General features: G+C 38.3%; 1 protein-coding gene across 1 annotated transcript in view; it reads left to right on the top strand.

Moving 5' to 3' along the window:
* Positions 1-18149, top strand: part of LOC121176942 (phospholipid-transporting ATPase ABCA1-like) — a 128031-nt gene that overhangs the window by 50870 nt on the left and 59012 nt on the right. The window contains exons 22-30 of the mRNA XM_041031085.1: positions 490-627; positions 5426-5640; positions 6854-6929; positions 9140-9342; positions 11363-11411; positions 12257-12361; positions 12556-12579; positions 13239-13378; positions 16769-16896. Of these exons, the coding sequence (XP_040887019.1) occupies positions 490-627; positions 5426-5640; positions 6854-6929; positions 9140-9342; positions 11363-11411; positions 12257-12361; positions 12556-12579; positions 13239-13378; positions 16769-16896 (1078 nt within the window). The remainder of the gene's footprint in view (positions 1-489; positions 628-5425; positions 5641-6853; positions 6930-9139; positions 9343-11362; positions 11412-12256; positions 12362-12555; positions 12580-13238; positions 13379-16768; positions 16897-18149) is intronic.

The raw sequence follows: 18149 nt of genomic DNA, 5'->3' as shown, positions 1-18149 counted from the left end.
ACTTGTGTGTCACAGGTTGTAATTCATTGTCTGGGGGGCATGAGCAAGTCCTGCTTGATAAATTGTCCCCAGTCATGGATTGCTTGTGAGCAAAATCACTGAAATATGACTTTCAAGGTTGATCTATGCTGACATTTCCACAACATTAGCACTACATTGGATGCATTTTGAAGAGCTTGCTATGAGTGGAGACTGGAATAACCCTAGTAAGGTGTACCTACTTACCTGCCATCAATCATTTTGCACCATGCAAGAGACAATAAAACACAGAGAGGTACATCTCGACACATTTATCCCATAATCAGTTCACAATATTGTGTCAAAACCTAATGTGGACAGATGGTTGTGTAGGATTTTTCACTGATTACAGGCAGAATGCCTGCAAAGATGAGTATCTTCTATCTATATAAAAGCACATGTTCAAGATATATTGAACTCAAGATATATTACTGAGACACTGTAGCTGATGGAGATTGTTCTGTCTTCTAGGTGGCATGCAGAGAAAGCTGTCTGTGGCTATAGCATTTGTTGGCAGCTCAAAAATCGTCATCTTAGATGAACCTACAGCAGGAGTGGACCCCTATGCCCGCAGGGGTATCTGGGAACTGCTGTTAAAGTACAAACAAGGTAGGTAAGAACCAAGGCTCCACTAAAGTTTTTGAAGTCTCCTATGTTTGTAGGATTGACTGGAATGCACAGAGTGCGTTTGATCTGTTTCAAACCAAGAAAGTTTGCAAAACTGAGCCTGACTCAAGGTAAACTTTTAACTGACAAGGCTCAAATATATCCAATATGAGAGCTGTTAAGGTAATGAACCATCTAGAGCAGCCCGCAGAAGTTATTTTCTTAGCCTTGCTCTATGTGACACTTAATTGTGGGTGGAGAGAAATTGTAATTTGTACTGGAACAGATTGAAATGCAAGTGAAGACAAGTGAATCCAAGAAGCTTTAATTGACATTGCTATTTAACAGAGTCCCTAATTGTCTGCCATATCAGTTAGCTTGTCACTCTCTGGCCTTATATACTTTGTGGTTGCTAGTGCCTGTAAGCAGGACATGGACATTATAGTAACACATTCTCTCAGCAGATGTCTAAATGTTTAATGTGCATTGAGTGACATTCCGCCCTCACTGTGTCATTAGCTTCTCTCTCTCTAATCAAGTCCTTTCACTCCAATTGGGAGTCGGAGATAACTCTGTTATAATGAGAACACCCACATTCTGGCTGGTTGAATGAGTCATGTTTTGTGCCTCTCCAGTCTTATTTTCACCACAGTGTTACTAAGGTTTGTCATTACGCGAAAAAAAAAAATGCTACAGGCAGTCTATTTGTGTGAAAAAGCCGAAGGCTGAAATTGGACTTAATGTTGTGGTTCTTCATAGATAATTAACAGTGCAGGTTTTTCGCACAGACCGGTTGACCAGATTGCCCTAAGTGGGTGTTGTTTTCATTATATTCAGAAGGGGCTTATTTGGTCGATGGCAGTTCAAACTGTCTTAAAATTGCTCAAGGTATGAAGGAACATGGACATACTGTACAGGCACTTCAAGTTTAAATTAAACCCTCAGTGTGTGTTCAAGATGAAAATGCTTGATGTAGTAATAAGTAGAGAGTGCTCATCAAAATGCTAATATGGTGACATGTTGATATCTGATTGTTCTTCAGATCTTTGAATTTAAGTTGGCTTTTAATGTCTCTGTTGTCATGTGTCATTAGAAAATTACCATAGAAGGTGAAGATTTAAAGTAAAAATGAGCATTATGAATTTTTAATTATCATCCATAACTGGAAGTTGATTACTATTAAATTACCCCACTCATTATGTTAGAAAATGGGCCTTAAGGATAATATTCATATAATAGATTTTATACATTCAGCCTTGTGCCTGCAGCCTTGCTTGTTTTTGCTGCAACAGCATCCTTTTTTCTCACCTAATTTATTGGTTGTGATTGATAACTTCACCAATTTACAAGCCTGTTGTTTTGCCCTGTGTGGTATTAATGTAGTTCTGTCGCATCTAGATTTGGTTCTGCCACAGATCTTGCTAAATACAGCCTGAGAGCTGAAAAAACAACTTTTTAAGTAAGTTTGTTGTATATTATATTATTTTAATTTCCCTGAAACTTTTAAATGGGAAAGCGCTAATTTTCATTACAGACAAATTTAAGATGTTATCTTACTCCTACATCATTTAATGGACAAAATATTAACCTGAGTTCCTTAGCTCAGTACACATTGAACTGAATGTGTCATTACAAATCCATTTGAAAAATCCAATCAATAGGCAGAATAGTCCTTCTTCCAAGACTTACCTTGAAAACAAATTTACTGATGAGTTTCAAATTAATGTTGGTATCAACTCCTTCTATTGTAGACTTATTGCAGTTGCATTCATTTCTGTAGCAGTTCAGTAGCATAATGGATTTTTCTGCCATGAATTAATGTAAGGTTGAAGCCAATGTTGCAGTGCAAATGACATAAAAATGTGTCAGTGCTTGTTTCTTGTATGTGATCTTACATAAGTTGTATTCATGACAGGAAAAAAAGCCCTTCAAACTATTTTTTGGGAGAAATGCTAACATCTTATAAATCAGACCTCTTCAATGAAATATGATGTTGAGGATGGAGTGGAAGACGGGAGCAAGCTGTAATCACTCAACTGTTTAAATATTTAAAACAATACTCACAGAGAAAAATATTCTTTCAACCTGTGTAACCTTCAACATATAGTTACAGATTCTTTGCAGTAACCAGAGTTTCACTTCTGCCAGTCAACATACTACATTTTTTTGTTCATCAAAACATTTTGTGAAACTTGGCATTGAACGTGCATTTTTAGAATGCATTTATATTATATTGGGTTGCTTTTAATCACAACTACAAGCCCATCTGTTTTCTTTAACTCTGAAGACAGGCTGTAAACCGCAAGCTAATTTTAAAATTATTGATCTGAATTGATTGCCACGAACAGCAGTTAATACAGTTTTGTCCAGTAATTCATCTCACTGCCGATGTAACTAATATCTGTCCAGCCTGACTCAACCACTGTTAGATCCATTTCTAGTTTCATTTAAAGGAAGGGAAGCTAAATTACAGATACCAGATTTCCAGCCTTACTTTGCAGTACGTTGTATGAGTGCTACCAATTTACCTGAACACACCGAACTCCATTTGATATATCACTTTGTGCTGTAATGCACCACAACACACTATAAATCAGAATACCTTTGTGGGCCATCTGCAGTCCAAACACATTTATTTTGCTCCCAACTCACAGATGATGCAGTGCATTTTGATTATTTTTTTTTCCTTGTAAACCACAACAAATCCCCAGGAAAATCATCTGTGAGCTTGAGCATCCCATACAAAATGAGCTGGCTCAGTCAAACTAAACCTCAAGCAATCTCCTCAGCCCACCCCCTTCATAAGCATAGCTTTTTTCCCCCATATGTTAAATTGACTGGGTTGTGGGCATTCATTCAACTTGGGCATTTTGTTGAGTCTGTATATAGAGGGATCCAGACTTGCTTGGCATAGCATAAGGCAGCAATACTTAACTGAGAAGGGATGGATTTAGCAGCTCAGCTGGTGGCAGGGCACAAAAAAGCGGGGGCGGGGGGGTGATTGAGGGAGAGCGAGCGGAAACAGTTGGCCAAGCAAAATGGCTTCACTGGGCTGCAGGTAATGACCTCTGAGTGTGTCCTTGTCCCTGCAATAATATGACCTGCGAAGATACAAATTTAACTAGCTTGGTGCAGAAAAAGCTGCCATGCTCAGCAGAGGAGTTGACCTTTTGCAATAAACACTGAAAAATTCAGTGAGAAAAGAGTGAAAACTCCATCCAGTCAGGTGCTTACTGAGTGTGTAGCTCCTTATCCGCTGCTTCCTGTTTTGAGATTACTGTGCTTGATGCTGTGTTGATGTCTTTGCGGGACCAAGAGTCTGCAGCTGTGCATTGGCTCTGTGAGGCTATACTTGAGCTAACTACTAAGGTCAGCTTGCCAACATGCTCACAGTGACAATGCTTGCATGCCAACAATATGATCTGAAGCTTTTATAAGGTTCACAATGTTCAACATCCTAATTTAGCATGTTAGAATTCTAACATTTGCCAATTAGCACTCAATACAACGTGCAACTCGACCTCATGGGGTTAGGAGACTGAAAGAATGAGTGAAAAAAAGATAAATTTTACCTTCATTCTGAAGGGAGCACGAATGTGTGAGCCAAATTTCATGGCATTCAATCCAGTTGCTGTTGAGTCATTTTACTTCTAACCACAAATGTTAACCTAATGGTGGAGTTAGAGGAAAAACCACTGATGTTTGTACTAAATGTCATGGCAGTCAATTTAATGGTTGTCAAGATGTTTGAGTCTGGAACAAAGTGGCACACCAACACAGCGGCGTGGCCATCCATTGAGCCATGCTGCTAGCATGGCCAAAAATCCAGCTGTAATTACCATTTATTGGTCTTTCTTTTGGCCTTATTAACTGTAAAAAAAACAAAAAAAAAAAAACAAAAAAACAAAGCAAAACATTTAATCATCTTGATCTCCCACTGTCTTCTCAAAGTTACTGACTTCCAAACAGCTTTCTTTCTTTGTCACTTAATAATAAATGTATCGGGTTAAATGCTTCCTGCTTTAAAACATGACCGGATCAAAAGTTACCCCTCACTCTGTGATACTGCTTTCACGTCGACTGCAGAGACATGACCATGCTGTGACTTCATTATAAATGTAGTCCTTTTTTGATTTCTGGGGTATGTGATAATTAATATGTGTTATCTGATACAGCATGATATGAAGGGATTAGAACACCTGTGAATAAACTTGCAATGCATGCTGTAGTTGTCACTGCAATGGCTCTCAGCTTGATGCCTCTCAAATCCAAGGACTCGCAGCACAAAGGGGAGCGCTGAAATAAAATGTGGTCTCATGGAAACACTGGTGGCCTTTATCATAATTTTAATTTTGTCCCAAAAGCAAACCCACACAGTCTTCTGGAGTTTGCTTTGTTGCCATGTGGATAAGCATGGGTAAAAGACACAGCGGAATCAGCAGTAAGGTGAAAAGGGATTACCATGCAGAGACAGATTGTGATATTGGCTTAATTTGAGCAGGTTTTTTTTGATCTGCAGCATCTTGTCTCGTCAGGCTTCCTTTTTATAACGACAGTTGTTAAATCAAGCAAGGTCCAAAGAGAAAAATGTTTCAGAAACTATTTATTTTTTTAATTTATAGTCTGTGCCTTAACTTTTTTTATATTTGCAATCCAGTGTTTTTATTTTTATTTTTTTACCTCAGACACACTGTCTGTAACTCACACACACACTGCCACACCACTTCAGACACCAAGCACACAGTTTTATTGTGCACATTCAGGGGACATTGATTGAGACTGTCTTTCTGTCTCTCTACAGGTCGCACCATCATTTTGTCTACACACCACATGGATGAGGCAGACATCTTGGGTGATCGCATTGCCATCATCTCCCACGGAAAAATGCGTTGCTGTGGCTCCTCGCTCTTCCTGAAGAAGTGTTTTGGCAGCGGTTACTACCTCACTCTGGTCCGAGATGGGAATGAAAAGATGACAGCTCAGCGTAATGGCATTATACACAGTCAGGCCAAAGAGGTACGAACAGATAGCAAATGTAAACCCGCACAGTCTTCTGGAGTTTGCTTTGATGATTAGATTTGGATTTTAATTTTACTGGGAATACTTGCGCACATATATAGTACATAATGTTCTTTTGAGCAATAAGATGAGATTGTCAGTCCTGGTTGCAATACAGTACTTTATCAAAATCCATTGTTTTGTACTGTGTCCATCAACATGGCCACTGACAGACACAACACTGGCTGTGTGGTCTCATTATCTTCAGACAAGCACAAATTTGGTGTTTCGGACCCCCGCAATGACCACGCAATTACCATTCTTTCTTATCCTTGTTAAAATAACTTCACATAGATCCGCTTTAATTGGAAGGGGATCATCCTTTTTGACCTCATGTATCAAGAAAAGAACTTTAGCCCCTTCAGAACAACAGTAACCCCTCTCTAGTCTATTATTGAACATGGCTCCCTCTGACTTCCCTGAGTGCTCTCTTTCTCTCTTGCCACCCTCTCCCTATAATGATCTGTGTTTAGTCTCTCCCAGCATGAAAATTGGCAAATGCCTACATGCTGGATGATACTAATTGTCACCGGGGAGAGGGGTGATTCTCGCTTTTGCTCGCCAATGGTGCCTCACACACTTAGTTTTAATCAATAGGAGCAAATGAACAAGATGCACTGATGCCAGCAGGGCTAGAGCAATTACCATTAGTCTGCAGGCTCTTTGAGGTGAGCAGAGTCATTTGTTTGAAATAAATAAATAAACATGCAGACACCGTTGTGGGCAAGGGAGAATAGTACCCCCTTTCCTGGATGACAACTTTGTAATTCAGTGGAAGATTTTGCAATTACACAGCCAATAAAACTAGGAAAAGGGGCTGGACGTAGTTTGATTGTCCAGATCTTATTTCAGTGTCGTACTCCATTTAATAAATGTCACAAAGTTCTTTAAAATACAGTGAGGTTTATTCAACCTTTGTTGAAATTAAAATCTCATCTTCATTTCTGTGTATTGTCCTAGATTGAAAAGATCTTGGCTTCATGTTCAATCACAGGTTGAAAGCATTCCCTGTTGTTGCCTGCATGCAGCTTTTGTTTAGAGCAATTAAATAGAAACTTGCGGATGGCATCCATTATTTGATTAATAAGACAGGAATTGTCACAGAGGCACTGTTCATCATTCTAAGTGGTGAGGAATGATAAAGCCATTCTAATCCAATTCTGATTAACAGGAGAGACACCGTCCTTCGAGGTGCAGCCCAGATGATGGCATCGGCAGCCAAAGCTGGAGCAGCTCTGATCCCTCAGGTAGAAACTTTATCTCTTTTATTGCCAGTTTTAGATTAGTACTATACAAGCTTATGCTTAAGCTTAATTTTTTGCTACAACCTACATTTTAACAAAAAAGGTAATATTTAATCTAAAACTGCTTCCTTGAGATGCCGTTGTTAAAACTACTTGCAGAGAGCACTTTAAAGTAGTGTCAGAGACAAATGGAAAGGTAGGATTTTTAGTGACAGAGAGGGTTAGGACAGCTTTGTGAGTGCAGAAACACAGGGAGACGTTAAGGAAAGCAATGGACATTTGAACCTAATATGGTGTATTTTGAACATCATATTTCAGATAAATTTCAGAAATCCCTGCAAATGAAGGATGATCTTGATTGCTAGCTAGCTCACTGCTGTCCACTCCTCCTTCCAGAGTTTGGTGGTTTGAGCACGATTGTTCCCTTCTGTTATAAATAGCAGCAGGGCTGGTCCTTCAAGCTCATTTCAAAATCTTGTGGAGAGTAGACGTGAAGTGACAGTGACATTTGAGTTTTTTTTGTTCCCTAGTGTCATAAGGCTGATTTTTTCTTTTTTAAAAAAAAATAATTTATTTATTCAGATTATATATACCCATAGATACCATATATATCATACAAAACAGAAACCTAATAGAGAACACCAGAAATAAAACAAAACACTTCTCTACCAAGTGCATAAAATAAGCTCAGTCTCATTATGCAGTGTTTGCATAATTCATGTGCATAAAACATAAATGAACATTAGTCAAACATATACACTTTTATCTCTATCATGTACACCCTTCTATCCTCAACTAATGGTTTCACTTTTGCTTAGTTCATTTTCATCATGTGTAGCTATTGTCGTTTCCTTTTCCCAGTTTGTACATTAATGTTGGAAGGTACATGGATTTCCATTGATTATGTTTCTTTACTATAGCTGATGAAAAAAGAATAATCTAAGTCCTTTGAGTCTCTAACAAGTCTTTTTAGAGACTGCTCAGAAATATATAAACAAATGGATTAGATACAAGTTTTACCCCCCTTTTCTCTGATAACCAGTGTTTAACTTCAAATCGAATCAGCCCTTGAAAGCACAGATCATTGAATTTCTAATTGCATGTTTTAGATAATTTCCTAATAGAGTACTATCATATTTATCAACTTCATCTCATTTAACATATTATTTATTCAGTTTTTTTTTTTTTTTAAATGAGGATGTTAGATACCATTTCAAAACAGACAACCAATGTCTTAATCCAAGTTATCAACCAATTAATCACTGAGCTTAGAGTACAGTGTTTTAGGCAAATGTTCTCAAACTATTAAAAATATGCTTCTGCTTTTTGACTGGAATTAAAAAGCAATGTCGATCAGCAGTAGAAGAAGAACAGAAGAACAGAAATTGGCTGACTAAAGCATTAGACGCTGGTTATTTGATTTGTTTTGATGATTCTTAGGCTCGATCATGGAAACAAACATGCTCATTCAAGATATGATCAGGAGAAAACAGGTGGGCTCCAGGTTATTATACATGGAAAATAAATCACAATCAAACCTTTTCATTCTTTCAAAAATGACTATACACATGATGTTTACATGTAAGCTAGAAAATACCATAAAATGTCATCCTATTTCCACAAGTGACAGCACATTTCTCTTTATTAGCCCACACACCAGCAAACCGACACACACATTTTCACAAATAATTCAGTGTGATGTGTGAAGCAGATTCATTTACTTCTTCATAAAGCACCAAGCCGTTGGTTGTTAAGCTGCAGTAATTATGTATGAGAGGTTCTGGATCAATAATGGATGCGGTGCATTCTGCAACAGTGTCCTGATTGATTCTCACTAAGACCCAGCTTCAGAATGGATGAGGCAGGAGAATTATGTCCACTGATGTGTTTCAGTATGTTTAAAGGTCAGAACATCAGGCATGTTGTGATCCCAAATGTTACTCGGTAGATTTTAAAAGATTTTTCTCTTGTATTACGTTTCATTAACTCTGAGTTTATTTGAAAGATGCTGTCATTTACATTTTGTCTTTCTTAGCAGTCAGTACTAGTGGTTGTTCATGAACACTGTCTGTTGAATCACTAACAAATAACTTTCTCTAAAAAGACAAATAGAAGTGTGTAATTTCCACAAGGGTGTGTTGTTTGTGCTCGTGCAACCTCGCCATCCTTTGGAGTTTGTATTGTGAATTCTTTTGTGGCCATTCGTCCAACAGATTTGACAGCTCTGGGTCAGCTTGTGCGCCGTCACGTCCCTGAGGCGGTCTTCTTGGAGAGCATCGGTCAGGAGATCAACTACATTCTGCCCTATGGTGGAGCCAGAGATGGGACCTTTGCTCTGCTCTTCCAAGAGCTCGACCTGGCCATGGCTGACCTCGGCCTGACCAGCTACGGCATCTCTGACACCACGCTGGAGGAGGTACACCAAGCGTGGGATTGACAACCTTACTAGAGATACAAGCATGCACACATGTAGGGAGACTGCCTACTTACATGCACATAACACATAAAAGTGTGCGTACAGACAAAGTTACCCTTATTTTTATTTCCTTTATTTTTCTTCTTTTTCTTTTGTTATTCTTGGAATTTCACTTTACCCCATACTTAGTGTTTTTTCTTCTCCTCCTCCTCCTCCTACTCATTTTCATCTTTTTCTGATTCTTTAAGTAAGCAATCAAAGTGCAATCTTTTAAAATCTATCTTTCACAAATTGCAGCAGTCTGTTAGATGGTAGGACTATGACAAACAACTTTACATTTTAGGTAATAACTTAAAAACTGTGAAGTCTAAGACATGTAATTTTTTTTTTCTTGTCAGATTCAGATTCAGTACCAAGTAACTGCAAGCATGGGCCCTTTTAAGCCCTGCAAACTGTGAAACAGAGCTCCTCCTGAGCCTGAATCTAAAGCAAACAAATTTCAAGTGTGTAATGAAATTTGGATGAACAGCAAATTGAAACAGACCACATGTGGTCAGTATATTTGGAAATTTCTCCTACATAGTGACTTTAATCTCTGTTAGACTTTACACTATGCATATTTCAACTTTTTGCATCATGTTCAAGTCATAGGTTTTTTTTCTACTTGTTTGCCATGATGGACAAAAAAACTTGCTGTCCAAAGAAAGTCTCAGAATTTCCTGACTTTAAATGTTTCAGAAGAATTGAAGGATTTAGCGTACCTTAATATGAGGTGGTAATCCCTCTTCATAAGCTAAATAAACCATTAAAGCTTGTTGGATAAGTTAAAAACATATTGTCACAAAGCAGACAATAAGCAAGTTTTTCTCAGCTTGTGAAAAAAAGGAAGGGAAAATTCCCTAAATATTTAAAGCTAGGCTGTCCAAACTGTGTAAGACCACATACTCAATATCATCAGCAGGATAAAACAAGTCTGGAAATGGCTTTAGTCCTATTTTAACTAATTTCTAAAGGTGATATTCTTGCTACCCTCTTAAGCATTGACCTGCTGTACTAGTAATAATAGCAGTAGTGGAAGTAGTAGTTGTAGAATTGTCATTATTATCATTACACATATTCGACAGGGTCTTATTTCTCCTAAGAAGATGGCTGCATTTGGCATGGAGCCTTGGATCATAAAACTGAGCGACTGTTGGCAAACATTCTTCATGCAACTCTGACATGAATGAGACACTCATGGCCTGCAGGCGTTGTGAATAATTCCTTTTGAGTATCTAAAATTGAGACAAGACAAGGTTTATTTTACCCATCCATGTTTTCATTTGAAGTCCAACTACACTTCAACTGAAATACGATTCTCCATATATGACACTAATAAGCGAGGGCTGATAGTTTGTATTGGAAGTTAGTCATGTAATAACTTTTAATCTGGTCATTGTAATGAACAGCTTTTTCAAGTAACTGTTTCTGAGTGTCATTAATTCTGTTTTATGTAGTTTTGACTGAAATAATTCACCACAGAAAATCACTCTCAGTCTCTCCCAGAAGTATGCAGAGACTTTTCAGAGGTCAGATGTTGAAAAGAGGCTAAACATGCACAGCAGAATGAAATAAGGAAAAGTCACTTGGAAAATTTTCACAAATAGGGAGATTTATTTATTTTGACATATGGCCTGAATTAATAAATGAAGTCAAGGGGGGCACTTCTCTTAGAGAGGCCAATTGGCAGGTGCTCAAGTAAGGGTTAGAGTCTCTGTGGATGCACAACCCTGATCCCATTCTAAGCAGAAACTTGACAGGGAAAACAAGAATCTGCATCAAATCTGTGTGCACTTGTTGAGTAGATTTTGAGTTAGGTGAGTAGGTCAAATTGTAGCCACAATAGTAGCTTAAATAACACACATTCACTGCAGTATCATTGGTTTGTGTTCATCCTGCTTGTGTGCATGCTTATAAGGTGATGGGAAACAAACTGTGGCTGTCATAACATACTATACTCATAAATATTTTGTTTTCACAGATATTTCTTAAAGTGGCTGAAGATACTGGAGTAGACGCAGAAATACAAAGTAAGGAGACAATATGTATGCATAATGTAGCTTAATCCCAACCAGAAGCAATGGTTAAAAAAAAAAGAAATAGTTATTATCATTACTTTATAAAAACATTAAAGTTAAGCCGGCTGCAGAGCCAGGTAGGACAGTTACAGCTGTGTGATAGACCAAGCAGTCACATCAAGTCAGCAAATCCCTAGTCACATTCCCCTTTCTACATTAACAACTTCTCGTTTGAGCTACAATTCTGCCACCGTTGTTGACACAGCTAATGACACTCTAATGTATTCCACAGTACTCTAATGTGTTGTGGAATTAACTTTGCATCTTTCCACTTCAGTTATACAATTGGCTTTTCTTTTCAGCCACAATCTGGCTGCCCCACAAGGCACTTCTGCATTGCCTTCAACATTAAGCCACGATGCTGCTCAATCACACTGTATTAGATTAAGACTCCAGTGTAGCAGTGTTTGCAATATTTGCAACAGTGACTTAGTTATTTTGTATAAAAGTCATTTTTCTTGGGTTTGTTTATGTTATTTTGTCTGCCCCTGTTCAGACACATTGCATATATACTCATACAGAATTATAGTGTGTTTTCTATCTGTTATTGCTCATTGACTGACCTCAGTGGATAAATCTTCCACTCCCCTGTTTCCAACGGTTTTGTTTGTATCCATCATGAAACAACTTTTCAGTTTATCTCAAAATCAGATTCCTTCACTTTCCTAAAACACCTGGGCTTGTGCCTTTACAGGAAATAATATGGCCTCCTGCAGGGCAGGTAGCTATTCTTATTGTTATTTATAACCATAAATTGGGTCAGGCCAAAACAACATATCTTATTTGTATTCCCACAGCAACAAAAGAGCTGGTGAGAGACTGCAAAAGGAGCTCCCTCGAATCCAAGCGGAACAGCATCGCCAGTGTCCACACTATACCACAACAAGTCTCTGGAATGAGTGGCAAGTCTCTCTGAATTCATCATACTTTTTTTTTTTTAACTGAAGGAAGCTCAATTAAACATTTCTGAATGTGTTTAACAATGCAGAAAGTTAGCTAATTAATATGAATGGGTGTTAATGTATTTCAAATAGAAATTTAGTAAAATGAACCATTATTCCTGCTTGAGTTTTGTTCCTTTCTGTTTCTCATGCAGAAAGATTCACAAGTAAAGTGGAAGGTGGGTACTGTATTTTGTCTTTACTAAAAACTATCTTAGTTTTATTATACCAGCAAATGCCTGTTTTTTTTCTGCACTCCATTCTTCAATTATTAACTTCTTTCAGTTTGGTTTTAATTTGACTGTTTCACCTCAGTAACCATTTTGAAAAGAGGGCATAAACAAGAGCTCCGTCTCCGGAATAAGTCATTTTCACACAGAATTTCCTTCCAGTCCATCCAACTTTATCTAACCTGTCTTTTCACCTTTTCAATTTTGCCCGTAAAAAAGAAATTAACTTTCATACTGTGTCTTTCATCATGAAAATGGTTTTCAATCAGAATATGTTTTATTATCTTAATGACTGCTATGAAAGTACAGTGCTTCTTTTTTTCAGTAACAGTATTCTTGGAGAGTGTGAGACATAAAACCAAGGTGTTTACAAAGCCCTTGTTTATCACCCTTTTCCTCCTGAGTCATGCCCAAATATCATTTCCAAATTCATGATATGTTTAAAAAAAAAAAAAGTTGCTACACTGAGGGATGAGCAGGTGTAACTGGCAGGTCTAACACTTAAGTTTTTTTTGATCAGCCCATTAGCTGTGCTGGAAAGTGTGCTCAGCAGGCCTTTTACATATGCATAGATGATAAATAACACGGTGGTTTAATGTCCACTTCAGACTTAAAGAGAAATGCCAGTGCCAGTGGGAGGGGGTCCATGGTCATCACTGGGTGGGAGCTGATCAGGAGGCAGTTCCTGGCGCTCTTTATCAAGCGCTTCCACCACGCCCGGAGGAGCCGCAAGGGACTCATTGCCCAGGTAATGGCCTCTGTCTGTCATATTGATGAATTGAAGGGTTACACTAGGAGGGTTGCATGGGAGGATCAAGGTAGGACTGTATGAGATACATGTTAGCTTTCAAAATCAGTTAATGACATATATGATAGAGTAAGCTAATTTCAGATCTGGAGGGAAAAGTCACGTCATCCATCTTGATGGAGTCAGTAGTTGGGGAATTTAACTTGCTGGAAAAGAAATCGACGCTGAAGACAGAATGAAGGTGAAGAGTTTGAAAAATGTGAAGTGCAGCACCCAGAGTCATGTAACATGATGTCAATGAGATGCACATAATATGATCATCTGTACATCCCAAGGGATGCCATGCCACACTAAACAATATCTCAGGGACAAATGAGGCGGTATGGACATGTGTTTATTGCTGCTGTGTAAAGGATTTTGCTCTTTCAATCAATCACATTCGGTGAGAAACATGCCAATATCTGGGGGCAGAAATTTTTCAGCCTCACCTTTGCACATTGACATGATGTCGTTCCTGGTGTTGGCAAAAAGCTGTTAATGCATTTGTGTTTAAAGTCTGTCAGTGGATGTTGTTTCTTCTGGCTTTACAGTACCGTCAGGTTTACCTGGTCGCTGTGATTGGCACCCAAAAAGGCAAAGTGACAGCCATGATTTGTTTTTCTTTCATTTTACAGTGTGCTAATCATGTGTTTTCATTAGCAATGTATTAGAAGTGATCGCATAACAATTACGGAGATGACAGACTACTATTAGCCTATTACACATACGTCTATATTATTTTGTCCCTCATAAACATAATTTCAAAAGTCAAAACCAATAAACAGACATAATTTAAACAAGTCAAAACCAATTTCGGCAAGTAGCAATTTCCAGGGTGTTTAAACGATTTTTTTCCACCAAGTTTTAAAAACTGTATTCTGACTTAAATTGTGTTGACACATACACACCACCTCCCATCCAGATTCATTGTGTGCATAAATATCATGTAACGCCATCAGTAATGACAGCTGCCATGATCCTGAAATAATCATAACTGAAAATGACTGAATTGCAGCTCACCCAGTCTACACGTTTGTCTGTGTGTGTGTGAGCGAGAGAGAGAGAGAGAGAGTGAGAGTGAGAGAGAGACTGAGAGAGAGCGATGTTTCACCTTTGTGAGGTGTATGGGTTGTTCTTGTAATTTGCTGCAGTACCAATCCCCATTAGTCACTGTCAATCTTGGACGTCCCTTTTTAGTGGGGACGCAGAGTTGGATAGAAGGATAAGCACGAGTGTGTATGTACAAGGGTGCACATTGTCTGCAAGGGCGCACCTCCTACCTCTTCCTCTTTATTCATTTGGCTAAAGGTTTTCTTTTTTCCCCCCCTCCCCGTCATGTCAACAGCTCCCATTGTCAGCAGATATGATTGTGTGGTGAGGTAATCTCCTCCAATACAAGTGGTTAGGGGAATATAAAAGAGATTATGGCATGTAGCACAAAAGGAGTGATTTATGGGGATGAAAGTTGGGGACAGGCGAGTCTTGGCAATGTCAGAATCAGGGAGAAGCAGCTATTGGTTATGTTGCAGTGGATGAGTCGACGGGTTCACACTGAACTTATGACAACTCCCCATTCAGAGCAGCAGCAACCTTGCTGTTAAACAGCAGATGATGTACACTCTGTAATTCAGCCTCCTCCCGTTGTGGTTGTGTCTGATTGTCAGTACAGAATTGCTCATGAAGTGTTCCTTTGTTGTATTTAAGTTTCTGTATCCTTTTTGTTGTGAGTATAATTTTTCCACTGGAAATAACAATAGTTTTACTGACTATTTGCTACATTTTGCCTGAATGCTGTGAAAAGGAAAGACCACATTAACACATCAGTAAAAATATCCAAGGTGATGCTATTATCCACTTTAACACAAGGTGCAGCAATAAAACTGTTTTTCAAATGAAATTGGATAGACAGAGATGTTTGTTTGGGAAACAAACTCAATATAACGAGCTATTTGACTTTGCATAAAATAAAACTCGTCTTAATCGTGTTTTGTTGTTTATACCCATTTTGCATATAATCCTATTCTCTTCTTTAAATCCCCGCTAAACTTGAGAACGCCATAAACTCATGCATTGTTCATGGGAGTGCTTTGGCTTTGTGAGCATAATGACTTCTCCCTGTTTTTTTGCAGATCTCTCAATGGAAGAAGTACCAGCTGTCACCTGCAATTACTGTTGAGAGAGAGAGAGAGAGAGAGAGAGAGAGAGAGAGAGAGAGAGAGAGTGTGCAACAGAAAAAGAATAGTTCTTTCTTTTGCAGTCTGCCATTAAGCTTTTCAGTCTCATTGCGGCTCTTTATCTTTCTTCCAAGCACATTTCTATGGGCATGCAGTAAATTTAGGATTTTCAATTGTAGCATCTTGAATTGACCTGGCAAATTGCATGCACTGCAATTAATCAAGTGTACGTAAACCTCTCCCGAGCTGCAGAATGTGTTCCAACCTACAAGTGATTAAACATTGAAGATATCTTGAAATTTTTCCCACTGACCTTTTTGTCAGCTTTAACAATGAAATGAAAAGAAAATTACATAATGGAGGGAAGAGGGGAGAGGAGGGTGAGGTGGATAGGGGAAGCGTGGCAGCGTCTGGTTTTAAAAAATATAACACAAAAGACAAGAGAATAGCAAGAAACTAATTATATCTGAGTGGCCAGATGGTGGTGGCAGTGTTAGAAGTGTTTAATCAAACTCTTAAAGCGTGCAGAAGAGCCCAAACAAGTTGGTGGGGAGCATATTAATATGCACACATTATCGCAGTGGTCCTGCTTTATTGTTGATTGCATCAGTCATTTTGTAGCACGTAATGACAGTAAGGGGGCTCAGGGAGGAGAGTGATGAAATTGATCCAGCTCTGAATCTTGTGCTCGTTCATGCTTACACACATAAATATGCATCTGTGTCACCCATGCTGACAACCTATGCAAACCATTTAATGTTTTTGATTTTTGATTTTTTTTTTAAAGGAGCCCAGCAGTAATTGTATTATTGGGAATTGTGTCATTGTGTTGCATTTGTCATAAAATGGTTGCAGCTTGTTTTTACAGTTAAAATGACATACTGTGCATACTGCTGCGCTTGTACACTGTAGGTGCACAACTGAAGCTTTGAGGCTAAAGTCTTAAAATAGTACAGTTTTGTTTGTTTATCACAAAGTGTTATTTTTTGTTTTTAAGCTGTGGTACTGTGTTTACTGTTACTCCCCCCCCGCTGAAAAAAAACATCATTTTATTGAAATCTCCTGCATTTTTTCGATATCTTACATTTCACTCTGTGGCTTCAAATGAGTTTTCAGATGTAGGGCAATGACTCTTTAATGAGATGTTTTGACTTAAAACTTGTTACTCTCCTCGTAGGTGGTCTTGCCTGCTTTTTTCGTGTGCCTGTCTCTGATCTTCTCACTCATCATCCCTCCTTTCACTGAATATCCCAGTCTGGAGCTGCAGCCCTGGATGTACGGTCTGCCTCAAACCACATTTTACAGGTAACCATATGATGATATAGCATACAATGAGATGTCCTGGTTGAAACTATTGACTGTTATTTTCTCTGTTATTATTATCTTGAAGCAACATGGTGTTTCCTGGAAAGAATCCTCAAGCAAATGATGTTTACTATTATCAGAGGCAGAGGGTGTGTGCATAATTTGAAGAAGAAGAAGAACGGTGTGGTTATTGTAGCAAACATGGCGGAGTAAATCGACAAAATACTGCAACCCTGCAAGAAAGCTAAACTTTAGTGACCGAAAATCAAAGGCGAAAGATGTCAATGTAGTTCTCATTGCTCATGGTGTTTGATTGCCAAGAGGTTTTTGCATTGCTGAGGTCATCAATCTGGACACTGTTCTTTCCTTGGCTGCAGCTTGATATTCTGTCACTGAGGATCACAAGTGTAATTGGTGACAAGGCACAGCCTTGGTAGACTTCAGCACCCACTGAGAACAAACTTGACTCGTTGCAGAGGATGTAACATGACACAAAGAACACACAGATGTGAAGGCTTTTATGGAAGAATCTGACCTTATTAAGTACAGTTCTGAACCATAAATAACTAAGAAAGAATACATTGCTAAATGTGCACACTGACTGTATATGACGTCTTCATGCCTAGAGAAGGACTTGATCTCTCAAGTCTTTTTTTATATGATTTTACAGGTAAATTTGCTACATATTCAAACCGGTGACTGCAACATGATTTATCCTTTTCTGTTAGAACAAAAGTGCTGTAAAAATGCCAAATTTGCTCTAATATGCATCACCGCTTACAGCATCTGTCCAAACCATCATACGCATCTTGACACTGACTGTTCTTGTGACATGAAGCTGTCATTGCTTTTCCAACTTACAGGTATTTCATTTCCCCTGCCATCACTTTGCAGAAATTCACTTTAAAGATATGAATGCACATTTAACTGCAGCCATGTGTGAAACTGGTTTATTTAAGACAGAATCTTAACTCTTGGTCAGAGCGAGACGCTGCATCTTTTGTATTTTTTGATATATTTATACACTTTTGTTTGACAGGCTCAAATAGACACTACATATTCTAGTTTGAATAAATTTATTCTGTTTTTGTTTGCCTTTAACATGGTGATAAATATATTTAACGCTGTGCTTGGTTTTACAATAGAATTGTTGAGTCATTGTACTTTATGCATTACAAGTGACAGACACCTCTCGAATATTTCATTCATTTATTTGCTTATATCAACACAGTGACAGTTCATGGCACTGAAAA

This window comes from Toxotes jaculatrix, chromosome 23 (assembly GCF_017976425.1).
Source record: "Toxotes jaculatrix isolate fToxJac2 chromosome 23, fToxJac2.pri, whole genome shotgun sequence".
NCBI classification, from domain to species: domain Eukaryota; kingdom Metazoa; phylum Chordata; class Actinopteri; family Toxotidae; genus Toxotes; species Toxotes jaculatrix.
This window is presented reverse-complemented; position numbering and strand designations above follow the sequence as displayed.